Consider the following 22,707-nt stretch of genomic DNA (forward strand, 5'->3'; position numbering starts at 1 on the left):
TGGTGGCTTGTGATAAGGGGGAGGTGGTTTAGAGCAGCAAGCCTAGTCCCTCCCCCAGGACCTTGGATGAAGGTCTGGCCGGGGATGACGCTAGACGCCTTGCCTCATTCCTCTGCCCACAGGGTGGCATATTCATGCTCATCCCCCCTCCCACCATGAGCTGTCACCTTTGTCCTTTTAGCCAACAGGGGCTCAGTGTCACATGACCCCTCCATGGCCCAGCAAACATACTGCCTTTGGCCTGAGGGTGGACAGACCCACTTTCGATCAAAGCTTTACGGCAGCCATGTTGCCTCTATTCTTGCTCCTGTGGCGTCCCCCAGGGCCCACCTGATGCACTCTTAGCAGCTGTCTCCTCAGAGATGATCTTTTCCTCCCCAATAAGGATGATTGTGGGGCCATGTTCGATTCACCCCACCCTTCGTGTTCTGGGTGGCAGGGCTCAGGGGCCCTGATGTCTCAAGGGCCTGACTGAACACATCTCAGGTTGGAGAAACAGGACTGGGTACCACCATGACTGGAGGAGGGGTGAGGGGCACAAGTCCCTGCCCCACACTGCCTCCATGTACCATTTCATGATGAACTAAATCACTAGGATGCATTGGGCCAGAGGATCGACTTGGAATGTCCTGTCGCACCAGGTACTAACACTTCATCTGCATGAGGGATCCCTTCCTCCTTGGAAGGGCACTGCCTGTCCAGTTTTTTATGGGGTAAGCTAATGGGGCTTATTTATAGACCAATGAAAAGAAGCCTTCCTTGGTTGGCTATCCTTTGGGCTTGTTTGCTAAAATCTATAACATGGCAGGTTAGGAGGAGGTGTCTGGGAAAGTTGCTTTTTTAAGTCCTGACCTCCATAACGCTTTAAACTCTGGTGCCCAAGAGCAACGCGTCACTCATGAACTCCCAGAAGTGGCCAGGATGGAGGGAGTGGTTGCCAGGTCTAGGGATGCCCTCAACTACTCCTTTTGTTGCTTAGGGACCCTCTACTTGCTTACTACATGCAACCTTTCCCTCTCCTCTCTTAGACATAGAAGAAGAGCTCTTTTAAGCTGTTAGTTTTTTTTTTTTTTTCTTTATGCAGGAGGGGAAGCTTGCCAAGGGCAACAAAAGATTAAAAAAAGGCCCACTTAAAATGCCACTTCTCTTAAAGATTAAAATAGAATTAGCCAAATGACTGAAACAAAAGTCTTGTGCACCGAGGCTGCTAGAGGAGGAGAGGCATGCAGTTAGCAAGATCAGTAGAGCAGTTAGCATGAAAATGGTGATAAAAGATAGTAAGAGATACAACATTTTGGCAGTGCGAAAGAGGCTAAAGACAGTCAGTCAGAGGAGGGGAGTTGATGAGACAAAAAAGCTTTTGAATCTACCCTATCTAATAAAACTGTCAGTGTGTGAAGAGTACTCCATACAAGGACGGATAAGGCCCTTGTACAAAGTTAGCAGTTGGAGGGTCGAGAAAAACTGGCAGAGACACCTCGGAATCCCTAACTTCATAGAAGCTGTTTTAGCAAGAGATGAGATGTCAAGTTTTCAGTTTGGATTATGAGTAAAGGACAGACTGAGGATATTTAGTGTAAAAGAGGGAGACAGTTGAGTGTCATTGAAGAAGAGAGGATAGTTGTCTGAAAGGTTGTGTCAAGTTGATAGATGGAGGAATTGAGTTTTTGAGTGTGGTTTATTTGGTTATTGTTGTGGTGGTTTTGGGAATGTTTCGAGAGGGTTTCGGCACACCGTTGGCAGCTTGTGTGGGCTGCGCGCGGGTATAGGGCAGAGCTGTGTTGGAGTTGGTGGAGGGTGGTATTGTTGTTGGGACGCTCTGTTGTCACCGACATAGTTTTGTTGTTTGCTCTTGTTTTACTCAGTTTGTTGTCTTGTTCTTGCTCTTGTTGTTGCACTTGTACTACAAGCTATCTAGGCATTCATTATGGCTGCATCCAAAATAACAATGGACATGATAAAGCCATTTACTGGTGAGGGTGATGTAGTGTCATGGTTGAAGAAAGTTACTCTGGTGGCCAAGTTGCAAAAGATTACTGATGTGGCCAGTTTCATACCATTGTATTTGGAGGGAGACGCATTAGCGTTGTACTTGGAGTTAACCAATGCGGAGCAAACGGACGCAAAGATTCTTCAAGAGAAGTTACGAGTAGCGTTCACTGATGATGCCTTTACCTCGTTTGCAAAGTTGGTTCAGAAGCAGTGGACAGGGGAGCCTGTCGATGTCTATGCAAACGAAATTAGGAGATTGGTAGGGTTGGCTCAATTTACAGGTGAAGGATTGGAGAATATTATTAAATCAACATTTGTGAATGGGTTTCCCGATCATGTAGAAGTATCTTTGCAGCAATTACCCAATGTTCTGAAACTTGAGATAGGGGATTTAATTAGTCGAGCTAGAATCCTGACAGCCAAGCCACAAGTGGAGTTATCTGCTGTGACCAGGGAGTTTAAGGAGACAGTAAGAGGGCCTAGACGGGTAAATACTGCCAATCAATTTTCAGGTAAATGTTTCTGTTGTTCAGGCCCACACATGATCAGAGATTGTAAAGAACAGGTGAGGTGTTTTAGGTGTGGAAAACTTGGACATGTCGCTAGCAGGTGCCAAGAACATATTTCGGAAAACTAGAAAGGAGTGATTTCAGCGCTGGAAGTTACTCTGTCATTGGAAAGGCGCGTTGTATAGGTTGTTTACCCATTGTCAATGTTGGGAGAGCATTAATAGATACTGGTTGTACTACAACTGTAGTTTGTTCGAAGCAGTAATGGTGAAGCTCGTGTTTGTGCTTTTGATGGCTGGCTATAGTCAAACCACGCTCTGGAGTCACTTTGGGTGTGGACGCTGCGGTAAATCCCCGGCTCGCCACTATGCCAAATCAGCCCCAACACATCACTTCGTGTCATTTGTCACCTATTTACTAATTATTCTTATGTTTTATTGCCCATTAAATACTTTTTTAGATTCAATAAGTGTTTGTAGTGTTATGAATGCACTGTAGTATTGTAATATAGATAATATCAATTAGTATACATACATAAATAGCACGACACGTGGCAATGCTATTTTGCGGGGTTGTCAGGTAGGTCTGGGAAGGCAGGCAGGTCAGGGGTTGGGGATTAAGGTGGGTCAGGGTCATTCATTCATCACCTGGCCACCCACCCAGCAAGATGGAAGGAAGCGTCATGAATCGTGGTGGACCAATACACAGCCGAGAGAAGGAACTTATATACAACGTATATAACTACTTCTTAGAACCTTGACTTATACCTCAGTGGTGGTGTGGAAAATAAGTTGAAAGCAGAATAGGTATGTTATATTATTTAGAAAGTTTTTTTGGGAGTTTTCTTTACCCTTTTCTACAAAATTATGCAGAGAGAGAGAGAGAGAGAGGTGGTGGGGTGGTGTAGGCTTAAAAGGGTCAGGCGATCTCTAATCCTTTTTAATTGCCCTAGTACTGGGAGAGATTTGGCAACGCTGTAGCTGGGAAGTCCCCTTTTCCGATACCACCCAAAGTGACTCCAGAGCGTGGTTTGACTATAGTAACGTGCCGAACTGTGACTGGTCTTGAATTGGTGTTTGAAGATAAAGTTGTTATTGTTTATAGGGCGCTGGTGTTCGATCAGCTGGTTTTTGGTGTGGATGTGGTTGTCAGAGTTGATGTTATTGATCAATTGAGCGGAGTTACCATTGGTCGGGGTACAATTAAATTTGGAGACTCCAAAGTTCATGTCGAAGGTCAGCCAGCTGTGGCTGTAGTGCAAGGAGATGAGCAGCCTGCTAATAAAGTTGACGAGTCTTTTAACGGTGACAGTGTTCTGGAAATAAATGACACTGATTTTCATGCTAAGTTTGATGGGCAGCATTGGACAATAAAATGGACATGGAAGTCTGAGCATCCTGTTCAACTCAAAAATAGTGTCATGCTACGACAAAAATATGGCTAGCGAAAAGCAGTTGGAGTTTGAGAAGGAAGTAGATAGATGGATCGAGGAGGGAATACTGGTGCCTTGGCGGGAGAATGTTGATACAGGTATTATTGCTCTCATGGCAGTGGAACAACTTACAAAGAATAAAGTGAGGCCAGTGCTCGATTTTCGTGAGTTGAATACTTTGGTTAAGTGTCACACAGGTGATGATGATGTCAGTATTTGCAGTGAGAAATTGAGGTAGTGGCACCAAATTGGTAAGCGTGTATCTCTAGTGGACTTGAAATCGGCTTATCTTCAATTGAAGATCGATAAAGAATTGTGGCCATACCAACTTGTTAATTATAAAGGTCAAACATTCTGTCTCACTAGATTGGGTTTTGGTTTAAATTCAGCTCCTCGTATAATGTCAAAAGTGTTAAAATACGTGCTGAGTTTGGATACTGTTATCGGGGCAGCAACTATTTCATATATAGATGACATTGCGGTCGATGAAAGTAGGGTGTCAGTGCAGGATGTGATCAAACATTTGAATAAATACAGGCTTGTTATGAAACCTCCGGAAGCAGTTGGAGAGGGAACTGCAGTGTTGGGATTGAAGTTGTCGAAATCAGGAGACGAGTTGGTTTTTCGGAGAGGAAAAACATTGCCAGAGATTGGTGACACCCTTACCAGGCGGGAGCTATTTTCAGTATGTGGGATGCTTGTGGGGCATTACCCTGTTGCGGGATGGTTGCGGGTTGCCTGTAGCTACATTAAGCGACAACAGAAGGATTTCATTGGGAGGATCTCGTTGGTGACCAGACTATGTGTATGATCAAGGAGGTTATGGATAGAGTTGCTAGGGAGGATCCCTTGAGGGAGAGCTGTTTGGTGCCTCAGAGTACTCATGGAGTAGTTTGGACGGATGCAAGTTAAATCGCAATTGGAACAGTGTTGGAGATCGAGGGAAGAACAGTCGAGGATGCTGCCTGGTTGAGAAAGAATGATGATTTTAACCATATTAATGTTGCGGAACTGGAGGCTGTTTTAAAGAGAATGAATCTGGCATTGAAGTGGGGCATAACTTCGTTAGAGTTGAAGGTTGATTCTGCTACTGTTGTGGCATGGTTAAAAAGTGTGATAAGTACAGAAAAGCGAGTGCACACGAAGGGAGCAGCAGAAATGCTCATTAAGCGCAGGTTGGGAAATCTGAGAGAATTAATTGAAGAATTTGGGTTGAAGATTGAGGTATTGTTGGTGCCATCAGATTGGAATTAGGCTGATATGTTAACTCGTGTGAAGAAGAGCTGGCTGGGAGCTGCCTCGACCGTTGAGAATGTACAAAGTGAACATATGTGCTCAGGAGTAATAGCAGATTTGCGTGCAGTTCACAATAGGCATCATGTGGGAGTAGATCGAACTTGGTACAGGCAACCCCCGTTTAACGAAGGTTCACACAACGAAATTTCGCTATAACGAAGGTTTCATTTTACTGCCATCTGCTCGTTTAATGAACACCAAACTCGCTTTAACGAAGTTTTATCCAGGTAATTTTTTTCCAAATTTGAAAGCCCCACTGTATCATGCAAGCTGACAGGCTTTTGAATACATCAGGAGCTGCTGGTACTAAGGCCTGCCTCAGGAGGAATCCTGAGACACGTATAGAATAAAGATCAAGATCAAGCCTTTCGTGGACAACACAGGCTCTGCCAATACAAAGGCCTGACTCAGAAGAAATTCTGTGTCACCTGTAGCATCAAGATCAAGATCAAGATCACACACACCACTAACTGCCCAGTCAAAACATAACAGCGTCACCAGCAGCTCATCTTCCTTAGTTCAACTTAACACCAAAACACCCTGCTATGTGGCCTAACGTTCCTAAGAAGACCAGGAAGTGTCTTACTCTTGAAGTGAAGCTGGGTATTATTCACAGACAAGAGAGAGGCCAGAAAACTAATAACATTGCTTCCCACCATGGCTTGACTCCATTTACTGTCTACTATTTTCAAGTCAAGAGACTCTATTAAGAAGGCTAGTGAGACCTCATCTTCCTTGCAAGCTAAAAGAACCACCAGAACTCGTGACTCTACAATGGATAAAATGGAAAGCCTCGTGGAAATGTGGTACATAAGTTTTGTATGCAGTACCATGATGCGCACTTTGTTTACATTCCACAGGTTGCCGGTTAGTGTATTTCCTGTTTCACTCTCCCTCCCTTCATAAAGTTAAGATCATCAACATTATAAAGTTACGTACATACATACATTAGTGTACATTATAATGACTTAAATTAAACTACCTAGATATTTAACTTCATAATTTTTACTTTCATTAAACCTTTTACTGTACTATGATGCACTCTCACTTTGCTTACTCTCATTGGAAGTTCAAATCGGGTTATACTTGTTATAATTGGTTCGCTTAACGAAGTTTCGCTTAACGAAGTGTTTTTTAGGAACGTAACCCCTTCGTTAAACGGGGGTTGCCTGTACTTGGTAAAAAAGGTTGACCAGACTGTGGCAAGGAATGATGTGAAGAGGGTTGTACAAGGTTGTGAGAGGTGTCAATCAATTGATCCTGCACCTATAACACATCAAAAGGGAGAAATATGTACCAAGTTTAACTGGCAGTGATTGGCTGTTGATGTGACCCATTACAGAGGGGTGCCGTATTTATCTGTGGTGGACTGTGGCCCAGGTCGTTTTGCTATTTGGAGAAAGTTAGTGAGAGAGGATGCGCATTGCATAGCTGATGAACTGAATAGCATTTTCTTGGAGAGGGGCCCAATAGACGAGTTGTTGATGGACAGTGGCACGGCTTTTCGGTCTCAACATTTGGCTGATATGTTGCGAGGCTGGAATATAGATGGGGTATTTAGAGCTGCATACAGACTGTCAGGGAATGGGATTGTTGAGAGACATCACAGGACGGTAAAGGCAATTGCTGAAAGAGAAGGTATCTCTCCCTTGGAAGCTGTGTATTGGTATAACAGCACACCAAGATATGAGCAGGATGAGTTATCGGTACCGCAGCGCTCAGTCTATACTTACGAGTGGAGATACCTGTGGGTGAAAAACCCTTAAGTTGGGGGACAGAGCAGCGAGAAGTTGTCTGTACATATTGGAGATGAGGTGTGGGTGAAACCTGCTGGTGCTAGGTGTACTACTCAGTGGGGAAAAGGGACTGTTACACAGATGAATTCTCCAAATAATCATGTTGTTAATGGTATGCCGAGGCATGTGTTGGATGTCTGGCCAGTAGTACACCCACCTGCGGAGTGTTCTGGCGATGACTAGGAGGAGAGTCTTCGGGAGGGAGAGGGAGACTCTGTGTCTGTTGAGCCTCGTTCAGTGCCAGAGCCTCGTCCAGTAAGGAATAAGAGGCCTCCCGCATGAATGGCATATTTCGTTAATTAAGTTTGTTCTCAGGTTTTTTAATATTCTGTTGAGGTGTTGATGGGTGTATTTGGTTTTTGTGATCTTAAGATCATGTGGAGATGTGGTTTATTTGGTTATTGTTGTGGTGGTTTTGGGAATGTTTTGAGAGGGTTTCTGTGCACCGTTGGCGGCTTGTGTGGGCTGCGCGCGGGTAGAGGGCAGAGCTGTGTTGGAGTTGGTGGAGAGTGGTGTTGTTGTTGGGACGCTCCATTGACTTTCAGTGTTATGTCCACCAAAAAAGTTAATATTTTTGCCTTTTTTCGTAATTTTTGAGGATAAAAAAAAAAAACTAATTCTGCTGATGTAAACAAACACACGTGGTTGAGTACGGGACCTTTAAATGGCATTTAAACAGAAACCAGTGCGTGTTTCACCAGAAAACTTTATGAAATTATAGCTAACATGTATACCTACCACATATTTTTTTTCCTTCAAGAAACATTATTTTTCATATTTTTTCGGTCTCTAAACCGAACTTCACCCTTAAGGGGACTGGCAACTTGGTGGGTCTTTTTTTTCCATATTTTGTTGCCCCTGGCCAGTTGTCCCTCCTGCATAAAAAAAAAAGATATTTAAAAGAAAAGTGGCTTTCTATCACGGCTGGAATAGAATGGTTGGAAAGGAAACTTGAGATAAAGTGGCAGAGAGAAGGACAGAAACTGTAGGAGGCAGTTTTGAAATCAAAGCTCTGTGCCAGACTCTATCAAAAGCTTTTGATAATTATGTCCAGTGGAACAGCAAAAGTTTCATAAAAATCTCTAAAAGAGGATAAGCAAGACTTAGTAAGGAAGGCCAGAAGATCACTAGTAGAGTGACCTTGATGGAAGCCATACTGGCAATCAGATAGAAGATTATGAAGTGACATTTTTAACCCCTTCAATGCTGGGACACACTTTTATTTAGAGATTTATGTATGATTAGACCATTTTATTATTTGGAAGGGTCTGTGTAGGTCAGAAGATTAATGGCCACAGTCTTTACTATTCTAATCCTCCACATGAGCTTCTAAAGCTGTTAGAAGTCACCAAACAATAAGCAGAATGAATATGGAAACATATCAAGGTAATAAAGGGGTTAAGAATCTTACTATTGAGGATAGATTCAAAAACTTTAGACAAGCAAGACATTAAAGCTGTAGGGCAGTAGTTTGAGGGGTTAGAACAGTCACCCTTTTAGGAACAGACTGAATGTAGGCAAACTTACAGCACAAAGGAAAGGTAGAAATCGATAGGCATAGTTGAAAGAGTTTGGCGAGGCAAGGTGTAAGCATGGAAGCACAGTTTTTGAGAACAATAAGAGGGACTCCATCAGGTCCATAAGCCTTCCAAGGGTTTAGGCCAGGGGAGCATGGAAAACATCATTACAAAGAACTTAATTGAAGGTATGAAGTAGTCTGAGGAAGGAGGAGAGGGAGGGACAAGCTCAGAATAATCCAAGGTGGAGTTGTTAGCAAACGTTTGAGAGAAGAGTTCAGCTTAAGAGACAGATGAGATGGCAGTGGTGCCATCAGGATGAAATAAATGATGAAGTAAAGTTATTAAAGACGTTTTTGACACAATGTCAAAGTGTGAAGGGGAGTTGGAGTTTGAAAGATTTTGACATTTTCTATTTATGAAGGAATGTTTGGTAAGTTGAAAAACAGACTTGGCATGATTCTAGGCAGAAACATGAAGTGTATGAGATTCAGGAGATGGAAGGCTCAAGTACCTTTTGTGGGCAACCTCTCTATCATGTATAGCACAAAAACAGGCTGGATTAAACCAAGGTTTAAGTTGAGAAAAAGAATGAGGATAGTGTGCCTCCATGCCAGACACTGTCACCTCTGTTATGCATTCAGGACACATAGATGGGTCTCTGACATGGAAACAGTAACCATTCCAGGGAAAATTAGCATAATACCTCCTCAGGTTCCCCCAACTGGCAGAAGCAAAATGCCAGATGCACCTCCATTTAGGGGATCTTGAAGAGAGATTAGAGAAATAGGACAAGATACAGAACTGAGATTGTGATCAGAGGAGCGCAATGGAGATGATAGGGTAATAGCATAAGCAGAAGGATCAGATGGTGTTTGTGGTTCTGGAAGATGCATACCTTCAGGTTCTCATCCACCTGGACAGTAAGGGCTCCCTATGCTTTACCTGGGAGGGCTACCACTTTCAGTTTGAGGTGCTCTGCTTCAGCCTTTCTACCACCACACCTGTCTCTTGGCTCCCATCTCTGCAAAGTTCCATCGTCAGGGATTTTACATCCTCTGTTATCTGAACAATTGGTTGGTCCTGTCTTTGTTGGCAGATGAAGCTTGAAGAGCCACTGCTTGTCTCATCAACATGTGTTTTTCCTTGGGGATTGGCATAAATTGGGGAAAGTCCTCCCTGACTTCAGAACAAGAAAGACCTTCCTCAGGATGGTGATTTGCTCCCCTCTTTTGAAGGTTTCCCTGATGCAGGGGAGGATACAAAACCTGCAAAACACAATCCTCTCTGTGGATATGTAATGTAATGTACCATATGTATTCCCTGTACCTCTGATTATTGTACGCCTGGCAGCCCACCGTAAGCCTCAGTCTGGCAGGCGTCTCCAAGGCAGGCACACGTACAGGGGTCCTTCCAAGGCTTTCTCTGTGTTCCTCTGCCTGAATACACCTACTACAGTTAGTACGTGTTTCTATGAAGAACCTTCACCTTCGTGGCTGTACTGTCCCGACAGCTACCCAACACCACATGGCGCAGTGAGTAGGATAGCGAGTCTTCTCGACACCATTGCCGCTGTGCCAGCAGGGACTCCACTGCCTCTTCACGCCCTTCCCTGGGTTTTACGGAGCTACAGTGACTCTTATGACAGTGCGTGCAGTGCCTAGTGTTGTGTGTGCAGTGTTGTGACAATGTGTGCGGTGTCGTGCCAGTGCGTGCAGTGTTTTGCGTTCTAGTCTTCCCTTGCCACTCACAAGGGACGCTATACCCTTGGCGGGAGACAGACCTCGCAGCATCACATCCTCCTCGTCCAGCGCGCAGTGGGTAACTGAAGTGGCGGTGCCTTGCGGGGTGCGACACACACGCTGCCGACGACTGAGTTGCCGGATACTGCCACACACACACACACACACACACACACACACACACACACACACACACACACACACACACACACACACGCACTCCCTTGCATTAACTTTGTATAAAACCCAGCTGTTCATGGGTTTCTCTATTGATTGTGGGGACGCTTCCTATCTGTTCATGGGTTCCCCTTGTTCATCATGTCGCTCCCGTGTCCTTCGCCCGAGTGCAGTGACACCGAACACCTGCAGGAAACTCTTCAGTTTTCAGACGACGAAGCCAGTCCCCAGGGGAATCTGGGTGGCTCACCCTTGGGCCTGCCGCTACTCACCCCCCACCTACCCCACTCTTTGCCTCAACCCCACCAGCCTCCTCCCGCACATCAAGATGGTACTGTTCTTCACCTCATCAAATACTTGGAGGAATCACGTCTGTCAGCTGATTTGCATAGAAGACAGGAGGATGAGGAAAGGCGGCGAGCAGAGGAGTCAAGAAGGGAAGCAGAGGAAGCGAGACGCAGGAATGACAATGATCGTCTCATGGCACTGCTACAACTGTTGTCAGTTCAGGCACCGCCAGCCCAACACCAGCCATCTCCAGCCCACTTACCTGTTCCCTTACCAACACTCAGCCCTTTCGCCCCAGCCTATCAGCCTACAGTCATTGGTCTCGTGGGGGACTACACCTGTTGCAGCGGGTGCTACTCCTGTCACTGCCTTGCCTACCGTGACAGCTGCTCCAACAGTCGCCGCCCTGCCTGCTCTCATGACAGCTGCTCCAACAGTTGCCACCCTGCCACCACCCGCTGTGACTGCCGTTACAGCCGCTGCACCATCCGCCACCGTGACTGCAACTCCTACGTCTACAGCAGGTCCCCCCACGGGCAAACCTGTGGCTCAGAGTCCGCCCATCCTGCAAGCCGACGCCGCCTACCAGATGTTCAGGCAATGGCGTCGCCTTGCCGGCTCGGGCAAAAGTCTTGCATCGCCTAGATCCAAGTTCATGATGGCGTCCAGACCCCACTACTCTCCTATGGCCACTGGAAGGAACTGGCCATCATCTCACCGGAGTTCCCGAAGCCGATTCTCAAGGTCAAGCATGTTAACCGGTGCAGCGAGAGGCCCCTCCCTGACATCTAGTCTCCATCTGTTGCAAAGGAATACTTCCTTCGTGAGTTTTCAGATGTACTTCTCTCCAAAGAGGATCTGAGGAAGGCTCCCCTGAAGCCCATGGTCGCACAGCCCATGCAGATCCACCTGAAGAAGGGCGCTACACCGTTCGCCATTCACACACCACGACAGATCCCTTTCGCATTCCAGCAGCAAGTCAAGAATGAGCTGGACTCCATGGTGCATCAAGGGATAATTGAGCCTGCCGGCGATGAGCCGTCTGCCTGGTGTCACCCTTTTGGTCGTCGTGGCTAAGGACAAGGGAGTTCGCATCACGGTGGACCTCACAAAGCTCAATAGCCAGGTTTCTCACCCAGCTCACCCAGCACCAACGCCTTATGCTGCTGTCCGCAGAGTCACTCCGTCATCCCGCTTCTTCACGACAGCAGATGCTCTGTGCGGGTACTGGCAGTTGGTACTTGACGAGAAGGATCGCCACCTCACAACTTTCATCACCCCGTTCGGCCGGTTTAGGCATTGCCGAGGCCCCATGGGCTTCGCAGCTACTGGTGACGCCTACTGCCACCGCGGCGACTTGGCACTCCAAGGGTTGGAGAATTGTGTCAAGGTGGTGGACGACATTCTTCTCTTTGATGATGACTTCCCCACACACTTGCAGAGGATTCATCAGATGCTCAGCAGATGCAGAGAGCACGGGATCACCCTCAACAAGGACAAGTTTGCAGTTGCCGAGCCTCAGGTCCGATTCTGTGGCTACAACCTCTCCCCCTCTGGCATCTCTGCAGGCGAAGACCGCGTCAGTGCAATCCGGGACTTTCCTACGCCCGCGAACTTGACTGACCTCCGCTCCTTTATGGCCCTAGTGAACCAGCTGTCAGAGTTCACATAGCAGCCGCAGCCCAGCTTCTTCGCCCTCTCTTGAGCCCTAAATGGACCTTCACTTGGACAGCGGACCATGATGAAGCCTTCAACCACGTGCTTCTCCAGCTGCCTGTTCTGGCCCACTTTGATCCAGCGCTACCAGTCGTCCTCCAGACAGATGCTTCCTGCCTTCATGGGATTGGGTACGCTCTCCTGCAAGATCACGGCCTAGGATGCACACGACTAGTTCAGTGTGGCTCACGCTTCCTCACTGACGCTCACTGACGTTGGACGCGATCGAGAATTCCCGTCTCCAACGTCTGAAGGAGAAAATCTCGCCCTACCTCTTCACAGCCGTGTGGCGCTCCGGGAAGTTGCTACGCATCCCAGATGCTCTGTCGAGAGCCCCAGTCAGCCACCCCACATCTGAAGACGAGATGGCGTGCACTGCTGCCACTGCCCACCTGCGGCGTGTTGTAGCTGCCAACCCTGAACGCTCCGACCAACACACACCACACCATGACGCCGATCGGACGCTCCAGGAATTCAGAGCAGCAGCAAGGGCAGACCTGTCATATGCCCACATCACTGCCTGTGTGATGTCTGGTTTCCCGTCCAACCAGTACGAGCTCCACAGTTCCCTACTTCCCTACTGGAAGCTCCGCGATCACCTCTACGCAGATGGGGAGCTTGTCCTCTATGGCCAGAGGATCGTGGTTCCTGTAGCTCTCCGCCGCCGCACCCTTGCTCGTCTCCATGACAGCCACCGCGGTGTGGAAGCCACTCGCCGTCGGGCGAGGCAGACTGTTTTCTGGCCTGGCATTGACTCTGACATCGCCAATACTGTTCGTGCCTGTGAACCATGTCAAGTCCTCCAGCCGAGCCAACAACAGGAACCCCTGATGTGCGACGACAACCCATCCAGGCCCTTTGAGTCCGTCTCCGCAGACTTCTTCACAGTCGCTGGCAAGTCCTTTCTTGTCATTGCGGACAGACTCTCGGGATGGCCTGTGGTCGTCCCATGTGGTGCGGACACCACAGCCACACGCACCATCCAGATGTTCTGCCGCTATTTCCGGGAAGTGGGTGTCCCCTCCGTCTCCGCACTGATGGCGGGCCCCAGTTTGCCAGTGCAGACTTCCAGAATTCATGGAGCGCTGGGGTGTTCACCACATAGTGACTTCGCCGCACTATCCCCAGTCTAATGGCCATGCTGAGGCGGCTGTCAAGTCGGTGAAGCATCTCATCTTGAAGACAGCCCCCTCCGGCAACATTGATACGGAGGAGTTTGCCAGAAGTCTCCTGGAGCTGCGTAACTCTCCCAACTATACAGGACGGTCCCCTTCGCAACACCTCTATGGCCACCCTCTTCAGTCCTGCGTCCCTGCCCACCCAGAGTCCTTCTCCGCAAACTGACAGACCAAGACGGAGGAATGCGACCGCCGCGCTGCCGCCCGAGCTGAACAGGTGCAGGCTCACTATGACCAGCACACCAGGCCCCTCCCCAAGCTGTGCATTGGAGCCACAGTCCGTATCCAGGACCCTGTGTCTCTCCGCTGGGATAAGGTCGGTGTGGTCATGGGCTGCAGCAGGAACAGGGAATATGATGTTCGTCTCCCCAGCGGACGTGTCTGGCGACGCAACCGCCGTCTCCTGCGCCCAGTGCCGCCCCATGGTGATGATCCTCCCCACCATATCCCTGTGGTCCCTTGGTCAGACGAGAAAAGTCCGTCTGCTTTACTTGCTCCTCGAGTTGTTCCACGTCGTTCCCAGCGGCTCATGGAAAAGAGTTCCGCTCGAGACAGTGCTACGAGCGTGAAGGGGGAGGGAGGTGTGGATATATAATGTAATGTATCATATGTATTCCCTGTACCTCTGATTATTGTACGCCTGGCAACCCACCATAAGCCTCAGTCTGGCTGGCGTCTCCAAGGCAGGCACGCGTACGGGGGTCCTTCCAAGGCTTTCTCTGTGTTCCTCTGCCTGAATACACCTACTACAGTTAGTACGTGTTTCTATGAAGAACCTTCACCTTCGTGGCTGTACTGTCCCGACAGCTACCCAACACCACACTCTCTTTCCTGCAAGGGACTGGATGAGACTTCTCAGGCACTTGTCCTATCTCATTCATCTGGTGCTGGGGTTGAGGAGGAGAATGTGCCTTCTACAAATCCAACTCAACCAGCAGTAGGACAGATTATCGGTGACAGATGATCATCCTGTCAGCTGGGACTCCAGCAGCCAGTGGGTCCTGGATTGGTGCCTAGAGACCCAGAACTTGGAGTAGGGTCAACCCCTCCAGTTGGCCATCACAGACCTTCTTTGCACAGATGCCTTGAACAGCCAGGAGAGGCTCCTCCACATCAACAAATTTTCATGTAGCAAACATCAGAGCTGCATTAACTTCATTGTTCAATAATTACTACAGGTGGTAACTGGAAAATGCTATTAACAATAGGGCATGTTAGGTTCAGTAGATTACATTAGGTTCAGTAGGTTTAGTTTAAAAAAACTAAAATAATATTTTAACTCTACTTTTCTTGGTGGCCAAATTTTGTGTTCTCCTCCCGTAAATCCTACTTTCCCACCAGGTTCCCTAGTATGTTCCCTAGTCTGTTGTCTTCAAACCATTTTGCCCACAAACCAGTATCACACCAACAATGTTAGATAAAAGTTAAGTATATTATTTAATAGATCATATACATACACCTAATATTAATATTCAATAAATAAAATGCCTTGCTGCATTTAGTGTTATGAAACACAATATGAATGTCTGAAGTTACATAAAATGCCACAAAAACCAAAGAAAATCTGATCTCCTATTTGCATGTTGTATCCCATGAGAAACAGAAGCAGACATATTGCTCACTTTCACCATGTCCACTTAGTGTTGCCAACATGCTCTGCTATATGTTCTCTCTTTTTAATGGTGGGTATATGGTCTACCCTCTTGTATGGTATTACTTGACATCACTCTACTTACTTACATTTATTTAATTTGATTGTTTATAATTTACTGTAATTTAGCTCATCTAGGTTTCATTGTCTGTTTGCTGGAGAAATTTTATCTTCTGCCAAAAATTTGAAAATAAATTGTTTCTTCTTATTTAAGATGACTAAAATGTATTCTCAACTTTCCATAAAAATGAATTTTTGCAAATGTAATCTTGATGGACTTTCTTCAGTTAATACCTTCTCTATTATTCCTTTTCTCCATTACAGGATAATGTCAAAAGAAGGCTTATTTGAGCGGTACAGATTAACAAGGTTCTATGAGAAACCATACCAGGTGAGTAACAGTTTAATTTCTTCAGACACAGTGTATCACCATATGTCTTCCACCTCTGGCTTCAGTGAATATCAATTACATTTGTATTCAGAAGCTAATATATATATATATATATATATATATATATATATATATATATATATATATATATATATATATATATATATATATACAGGTGTCCCTCGGTTAACGATCGACTACTTAACGATATTTCGCTCATACGATCCCTCCAAATTAATCCCTATTTTTTGGTTAACGATCGCCAAAATTCGGTTAACGATCGGATTGACCAATCGCAATCGCGATCGCAATCGCGATCGCAGCGCCTCCATCCACCCGCGGCCCGTGCAGTAAACACACCACAGTCTTTCCCGCTGTTTTGATTGTGCAACAACAACTCTATCACGCTCGCTCTAAACTTCTTTTTGTGCTTATTTGTGATCAAGTGAACTTAGTGATGGCTTCCAAGCGACCCAACGATTGTTCTCCACCGGGAGATAAGGCTAAAAATCGAGAAAGAGCATTGGCCTTGATATTAAGTTGAACATTGTGACTCGTCATGAGGGTGGTGAAGGGGTAAACTCTATTGCTCGTGCCCTTGGTTTATCTCAATCAACTGTATCAACAGTTCTCCAGAAAAAGTACAAGTGAAGCAGCAGGCCAACCAAGTCACAAACCTGCACAAACACACAACAACTCGTAACAGGGAACCGATTATGGAAAAATTGGAACGTTTGCTGAGGCTATGGATTGAAGACCACACACACCGCCGCATGCCTCTTTCTACCCAACTCGTTACTACTAAGGCACTGAGCCTGTGGGAGGACCTGAAACCAGAATTCAACATAGGCGAGACAGTGTCCTTCAAGGCCAGTAAGGGGTGGTTTGAACGTTTCAAACATCGTGGGAGTCTACACAACCTCAAGGTTAGTGGGGAGGCAGCGAGTTCGGATCAACCGCTGCAAACGCCTTCAAGCCTTTGCTTAAAGAGCGCATCGAGGAAGGAGGTTATTCAGCCAAGCAGGTTCTAAACTTTGACGAGACAGGCCTGTATTGGAAGAAGATGTCATCGAGAACGTTTATAGCAAAGGAGGAGAAGTCGGCACCAGGATTCAAGGCATCTAAAGACAGGTTAACATTATTGGTGGGGGAATGCGCTGGTGATCTTAAGCTTAAACCATGCCTTATTTACCATTCCCAAAACCCAAGAGCTCTGTCTGGCTATATTAAGGAATATTTGCCCGTAGTATGGAAGGCAAACAAAAGGGTGGATGACGACTGTTATCATGCAAAGTTACGTGACAGGATACCTCTCCAAATTCCTAAAAGAATATGCTGCCCAAAACAACATTGCTAACAGATTTCTCTTGCTGTGTGACAACGCCCCAGCCACCCAGAGAGCATGAATGACTGGGCAGATAATATTGAGGTCATGTTTATGCCCCAAACACAACTGCCCTCATCCAGCCGATGGACCAAGGAGTCATCGCTACTTTCAAGGCCTATTACCAGCGGCGCACCATGAAACAGCTGTTGGCCTGCATTGACACCCCTGACAAGCCGACCATGAAACAATTTTGGAAGGATTATAACATTAAAAAGGGGATCGACAACATCGACGAGTCATGGAAGGAGGTGTCCAAGTCGGCAATGAATGGATGTTGGCGTAATTTGTGGCCTGAGTGCGTGGAACGTAAACAGGAAGTCCCTGTCGATGTTACAGCAGTAAGGAAAGACATCGTTCATATCTCCCATAAGGCAGGCTTCAATGAGGTGGACGAGAATGACGTACAAGAACTGCTGGACAGTCATTCTGAGCCTCTCTCCAACGACGACCTCATGGAGTTGGAGAAACAAAATACTTTGGAGGAAATGGAGGAGGACAAGGAGCCTGAAAGAACCCTCTCCGTCAAGATTTTCGAGGAGATTTTTAATCATATTAACCAGGCCATACATCTTCTCCAGGAGAATGACCCCAACCCAAACCGAAGTAATGGCGTGACTAATGCTATAGAAAATGACATGAAAGTGTATAAAGAACTATTTGAGGCAAAGAAAAGGATGGCAAAACAGACAGTCATCTCATCTTTCTTCAAACCACTCACCGCCCAAGCAACCCCATCCACATCCCAAGCAACCCCATCTACCGATCAAGCAACTCCATCCACCTCCCAAGCTACCCCATCCACCTCAAAAGCAATCCCATCTACTTCCATAGGAGTCATCTCGTCGTACTTCAAAGTTCGTCCTGCTACCTCGAAAAAAACTCCACCCACTTCCAAAACAACTCCATCCACCTCCAAAACAACTCCACCCACATCCAATCTATCCTTCACATCCACCGTAACCTTGAGTGACGATGAGGAGAGCCTGGATGACCCACCCCCACTGGAAAACGTATTCTCTCAAGAATTTGAAGGGTTTGAAGCAGCTGACCGAGTTTGGGTCGGTGTGGGCATGATGAGATTTAATCCTCCAAGGCCCTGTGTCCCTCGGGGCACAAAACAACACACTACGCATATCACATCCACTCCTCAAGGTAAGTACTACCAATTCTAAAGGTGTAAATAACAACTAACAACATAGAAAGTGTCGTTTATTTACGCATCGCGAAATACATGTATGTAGTTGATAATTTCAAATCCCTCAGTTAGCGATCGTTTCGGTTAGCGATCTGTTTTTGGGAAACGTAACCCTATCGTTAACCAAGGGATACCTGTATATATATATATATATATATATATATATATATATATATATAATATATATATATATATATATATATATATATATATATATATATATATATATATATATATATATATATATATATATATATATATATATATATATATATATATATATATATATATATATATATATATATATATATATATATATATATATATATATATATATATATATATATATATATATATATATATATATATATATATATATATATATATATATATATATATATATATATATATATATATATATATATATATATATATATATATATATATATATATATATATATATATATATATATATATATATATATATATATATATATATATATATATATATATATATATATATATATATATATATATATATATATATATATATATATATATATATATATATATATAGTAAGGTCTCAGTTTATGTCAGAGTTATGTTCCTGAAACATGACATAAGTCGATTTTGTACGTAACTCGAGTTTCCGTACATTTCAAAGCATATTATGGAGTTTTCAACCAATCATTGTGTATGGTCATTCAGGTAAGTTAAAGGTTATATTGTTATATTATTTACAAGTATGTAGGAATATGAAACACAAGCTTGTTTTTGTTGTTGATTAGGGCCACGAACGCGAAGGACTACAGGTTGCAGAGAGGGGTGGATGCCTGAGGCCGCCAGAAGGGTGGGCAGGTCGAATGTTGTGACGCCCAGGGTGGACAGCTGGGAGCGTAGTGCAGTGTGGTGGGAGTAGAAGCGTGGGCAGTGGGGCAGGAAATGCAATAGGAAAGGGCAATAGGGATCAGCAGACAGGCGCAGATGGTGCAAGTCAGCTGCGAGTGTCGTGTAGCCCAGGCGAAGGCTCCGGAGTTATTATTGTTGTGATGGGTGTGCGAGCCCTCAAGGTCGTCAACCTCCCCGTTGTCATGGTAACGGGCTTCCCATTTTCTTCTTCCCTCTCTCACACACAGCTGCTGCCTCCCTTCTCATGTCTTTTAATTATGTCCTCTTTTTTCTTGTAGCGTAATGGTTTTCCTTTTCTTAGCATCACTGCTGTCACTAAGAAGTTTTCTCTTTGGTGTCATTGAGCAAGATACTAAGAACTTGAGTCAGTAAACGCAGAAGTAGGATAACACTCTTCCCAGGGGCGATGGTGTGGTGGAACTGAGGCAGGGTGTTATTGTATTTAAGCATGAGGCGGGCGGTTTGGCGGGCAACCACCAACAATAACAATAAATCCCGCACTTTATGATTTATAAATTTTCAATTTTTTTAATCTTAAATTGCCTTATAGTAGACTGACGTAACTACGAGTTTGACGTAACTCGAGACCAACGTAACCTGGGACTTTACTGTATATATATATATATATATATATATATATATATATATATATATATATATATATATATATATATATATATATTGTTGCGGTCACGGCTACGGTTAACTGCAACAGCTCACTAGAGTGTTATCCTGGCGAGGTCGCCACTTTGTCACGGTCAGTACAGTGGGGAATATAACACTCCACAGAGTCCCCACTACTATAAATCACAGCAGCCGTAACACTCAGGTTCTTTCAAGGTCGCCAACAGTGTATAACTTCCCCCACTGTAAGGGAATCTCCTTAGCAACTCCTTCTCCTCCTGTACCCAACCAAGTAGAATTTATAAATGGTAGATGTTATGTGTAACAGGGCGAGGCCTTAATACCCCCTAGAGAAACCGCCCACAAGGACAATTCCACCCACTTCTCTATGAAGTATTAATGCCTCTCCACACGCCTTGCCCACAGACTGTGATAAATCACAGGCTGGGACAACACGTGCGGTATATTACTATACTATCCTACTACGACAAGTGCTTCCTAACACCTGTCAGACTAACACCCCTAGCCTACGACTACTACAACATATATGATGTGTACACCACATCCGGTGGTGTACACACAAGCCCAGACACCACCTACGGGTAACAACAGCCACACAGAGTCCATATACTCGTCACAGACAAGTCTGACGGACGAGAACTACGTACAAACTGGCCGACAGTACGAAGCTTCTCAGCTTTCACTAGTGTGCGTGGCTACAACCACTACAACACAGTATACTACTGAAACTATACAGAAGATGGTGGGACACACAGCCGCCCACCAAACCTCACTGGTGACCACGGCCACCACAACGACAAACAGGACAAGACAATAACGCGTCCTTCCCCGTCGCCACACCCGAGTGGACAAACGCACGAGAAATGCAGCCGAACTAACTACACTTCTCCTAGAGCAACAAGCCCGTTGCTCTAACAGTCACGGTCTACCCAGTAGCAAGCCAGCTACTCAAACAGGAGGGCACAACTCCCAGACCGATGTCTAGTGAGTACTTCTAACGCACAGTCCAGCACACGCGTCTCTTCCTGTGCCCAGAGCGCACATGTTACCTCAGCTGAAGACTGGCCGGTACTATAAACAGTATACTACTGATACTACACAAAAGATGATGGGGGCACACAGCCGTCCACCAAACACACTGGTGACCACGGCCACCACAACGACAAACAGGACGAGACAATAACGTGTCTCTCTGCGCCGCCACACCCGAGTGGACGAACGGCAGACAGGAAATGCAGACCCAACTGGCCACACTTTCCTTAGGACACCCAGCCCATTGTCCTACACAGCCACGGTCTACCGAGTAACAAGCCAGCTACTCAAGGGAGGGCACAACTCCCAGACCGATGACTAATGAGTACCTCTAACACACAGTCCAGCCACACGTTGTTTCTACACTGTGCCCAGAGCGTACGTGTTAACTCCGCTGAAGACTGGCCGGTACTGACTCGCTCGCCAGACAACGAGAAGCAGGGAGAGGAAGGCGGGTTGTCTGCTCAACAGAACAGCCCGAGGGGCCCGCGCTGGGGAGGCCATAGGCTACGCATATAATATAATCAAATAAACGGGAAATAATGCAGTGCCCTCACAATATATATATATATATATATATATATATATATATATATATATATATATATATATATATATATATATATATATATATATATATATATATATATATATATATATATATATATACATACATATACATATACAAGTAACTCAATTTGTGCGTGTTTGATTTATGCGTTTTTGTTATAACACTACCGAAAAAATATCATAATTAATTTAATTTGCACGATCAGTTTGCTTATACGCAATTTGGCTCAACCACTTTTTCAAACTGAGTGCCAGACGCAATTTCAAAGTGCGCGCCAGAGAGTTCTGCCATTGGCCAATAGGTGGGGGCTCCGGGGCCGGATCCAAGAAGCAGGTTGTTGTCTATGTTGGTACAGACAGTCTCCATAGCAACCTCCTGCTTACATACCAACCTTCGTAAAAAAGCATCCACAAATATTCGTTGCTGTTGGCAGATGGAGGTTGGTAGCCCGCCTAAAAGTGCTCATTGGCTGCCAGGAGCTGGATCCAAGAAATTTTAACATCAGAGCAACCTCCTGCCGCGAAATGGCATCCATGAACACTTGGAGGGACGGTAACGAGGCTGCTATCAGGTTTCTGGGAACACTCCCTCTCCAGGTAGTGTTACTGTCTTATATATGCATGTATGTTCACAAGACAACATTTCTATTAGCTTTTTACAAACCTTGCCCCCAAGTAAGGATTGTTTTGTATTGCATAAAGTGAAATCTTACATGGAATACCAAAAAATGAAGCAGAGATGAGATTGGCCATAGATGAGGCAGAGACTCGTGGCGACTTGGCCGCTTCTTCTTCTTCTTGTGACCCTTTTAGCTTGCGTGTTGCTTTCACTATGATATTTATGTTTCCACTCCTCTATTACCTGCTATAATGGATATCATATCTTAGTATTCATATACGCTCATGCCATGAGGATAACCTCGACTCAGTGGCATTGAGGGATAGTGAATAACTAATGAAATATCGCGGTATTTCATTAATAATTCCCTATCACTTAGTACCACGGAGTCGAGGTGCATGAGCGTATATGAATACTAAGATATGATATCCATTATAGCAGGCAATAGAGGAGTGGAAACATAAATATCGTAGTGAAAGCAACACGCAAGCTAAAAGGGTCACAAGAAGAAGAAGAAGCGGCCGAGTCGCCGCGAGTCTCTGCCTCATCTATGGCCAATCTCATCTCTGCTTTATTTTTTGGTATTCCATGTAAGATTTCACTTTATGCATTACAAAACAATCCTTTCTTGGGGACAAGGTGACGTTGTTAAAGTTTCTTGGAA

At 45.3% G+C, this 22,707-nt stretch overlaps 1 protein-coding gene across 8 annotated transcripts in view; it reads left to right on the top strand.

Annotated features, from left to right (window-relative positions):
* Positions 1-22,707, top strand: part of LOC123509818 (28S ribosomal protein S21, mitochondrial-like) — a 43,904-nt gene that overhangs the window by 10,533 nt on the left and 10,664 nt on the right. For 5 of the 8 annotated variants that reach the window (XM_045264376.1, XM_045264375.1, XM_045264377.1 and 2 more), the window contains one exon: positions 15,619-15,685. In XM_045264376.1, coding sequence (XP_045120311.1) covers positions 15,619-15,685 — 67 coding nt within the window. Of the gene's footprint in view, positions 1-15,618; positions 15,686-21,858; positions 22,022-22,707 lie in introns of all 8 variants that reach the window. The other 3 variants (XM_045264371.1, XM_045264373.1, XM_045264372.1) reach the window with 1 other exon arrangement.

This window comes from Portunus trituberculatus, chromosome 27, assembly GCF_017591435.1.
Source record: "Portunus trituberculatus isolate SZX2019 chromosome 27, ASM1759143v1, whole genome shotgun sequence".
Taxonomy (NCBI): Eukaryota; Metazoa; Arthropoda; class Malacostraca; order Decapoda; family Portunidae; genus Portunus; species Portunus trituberculatus.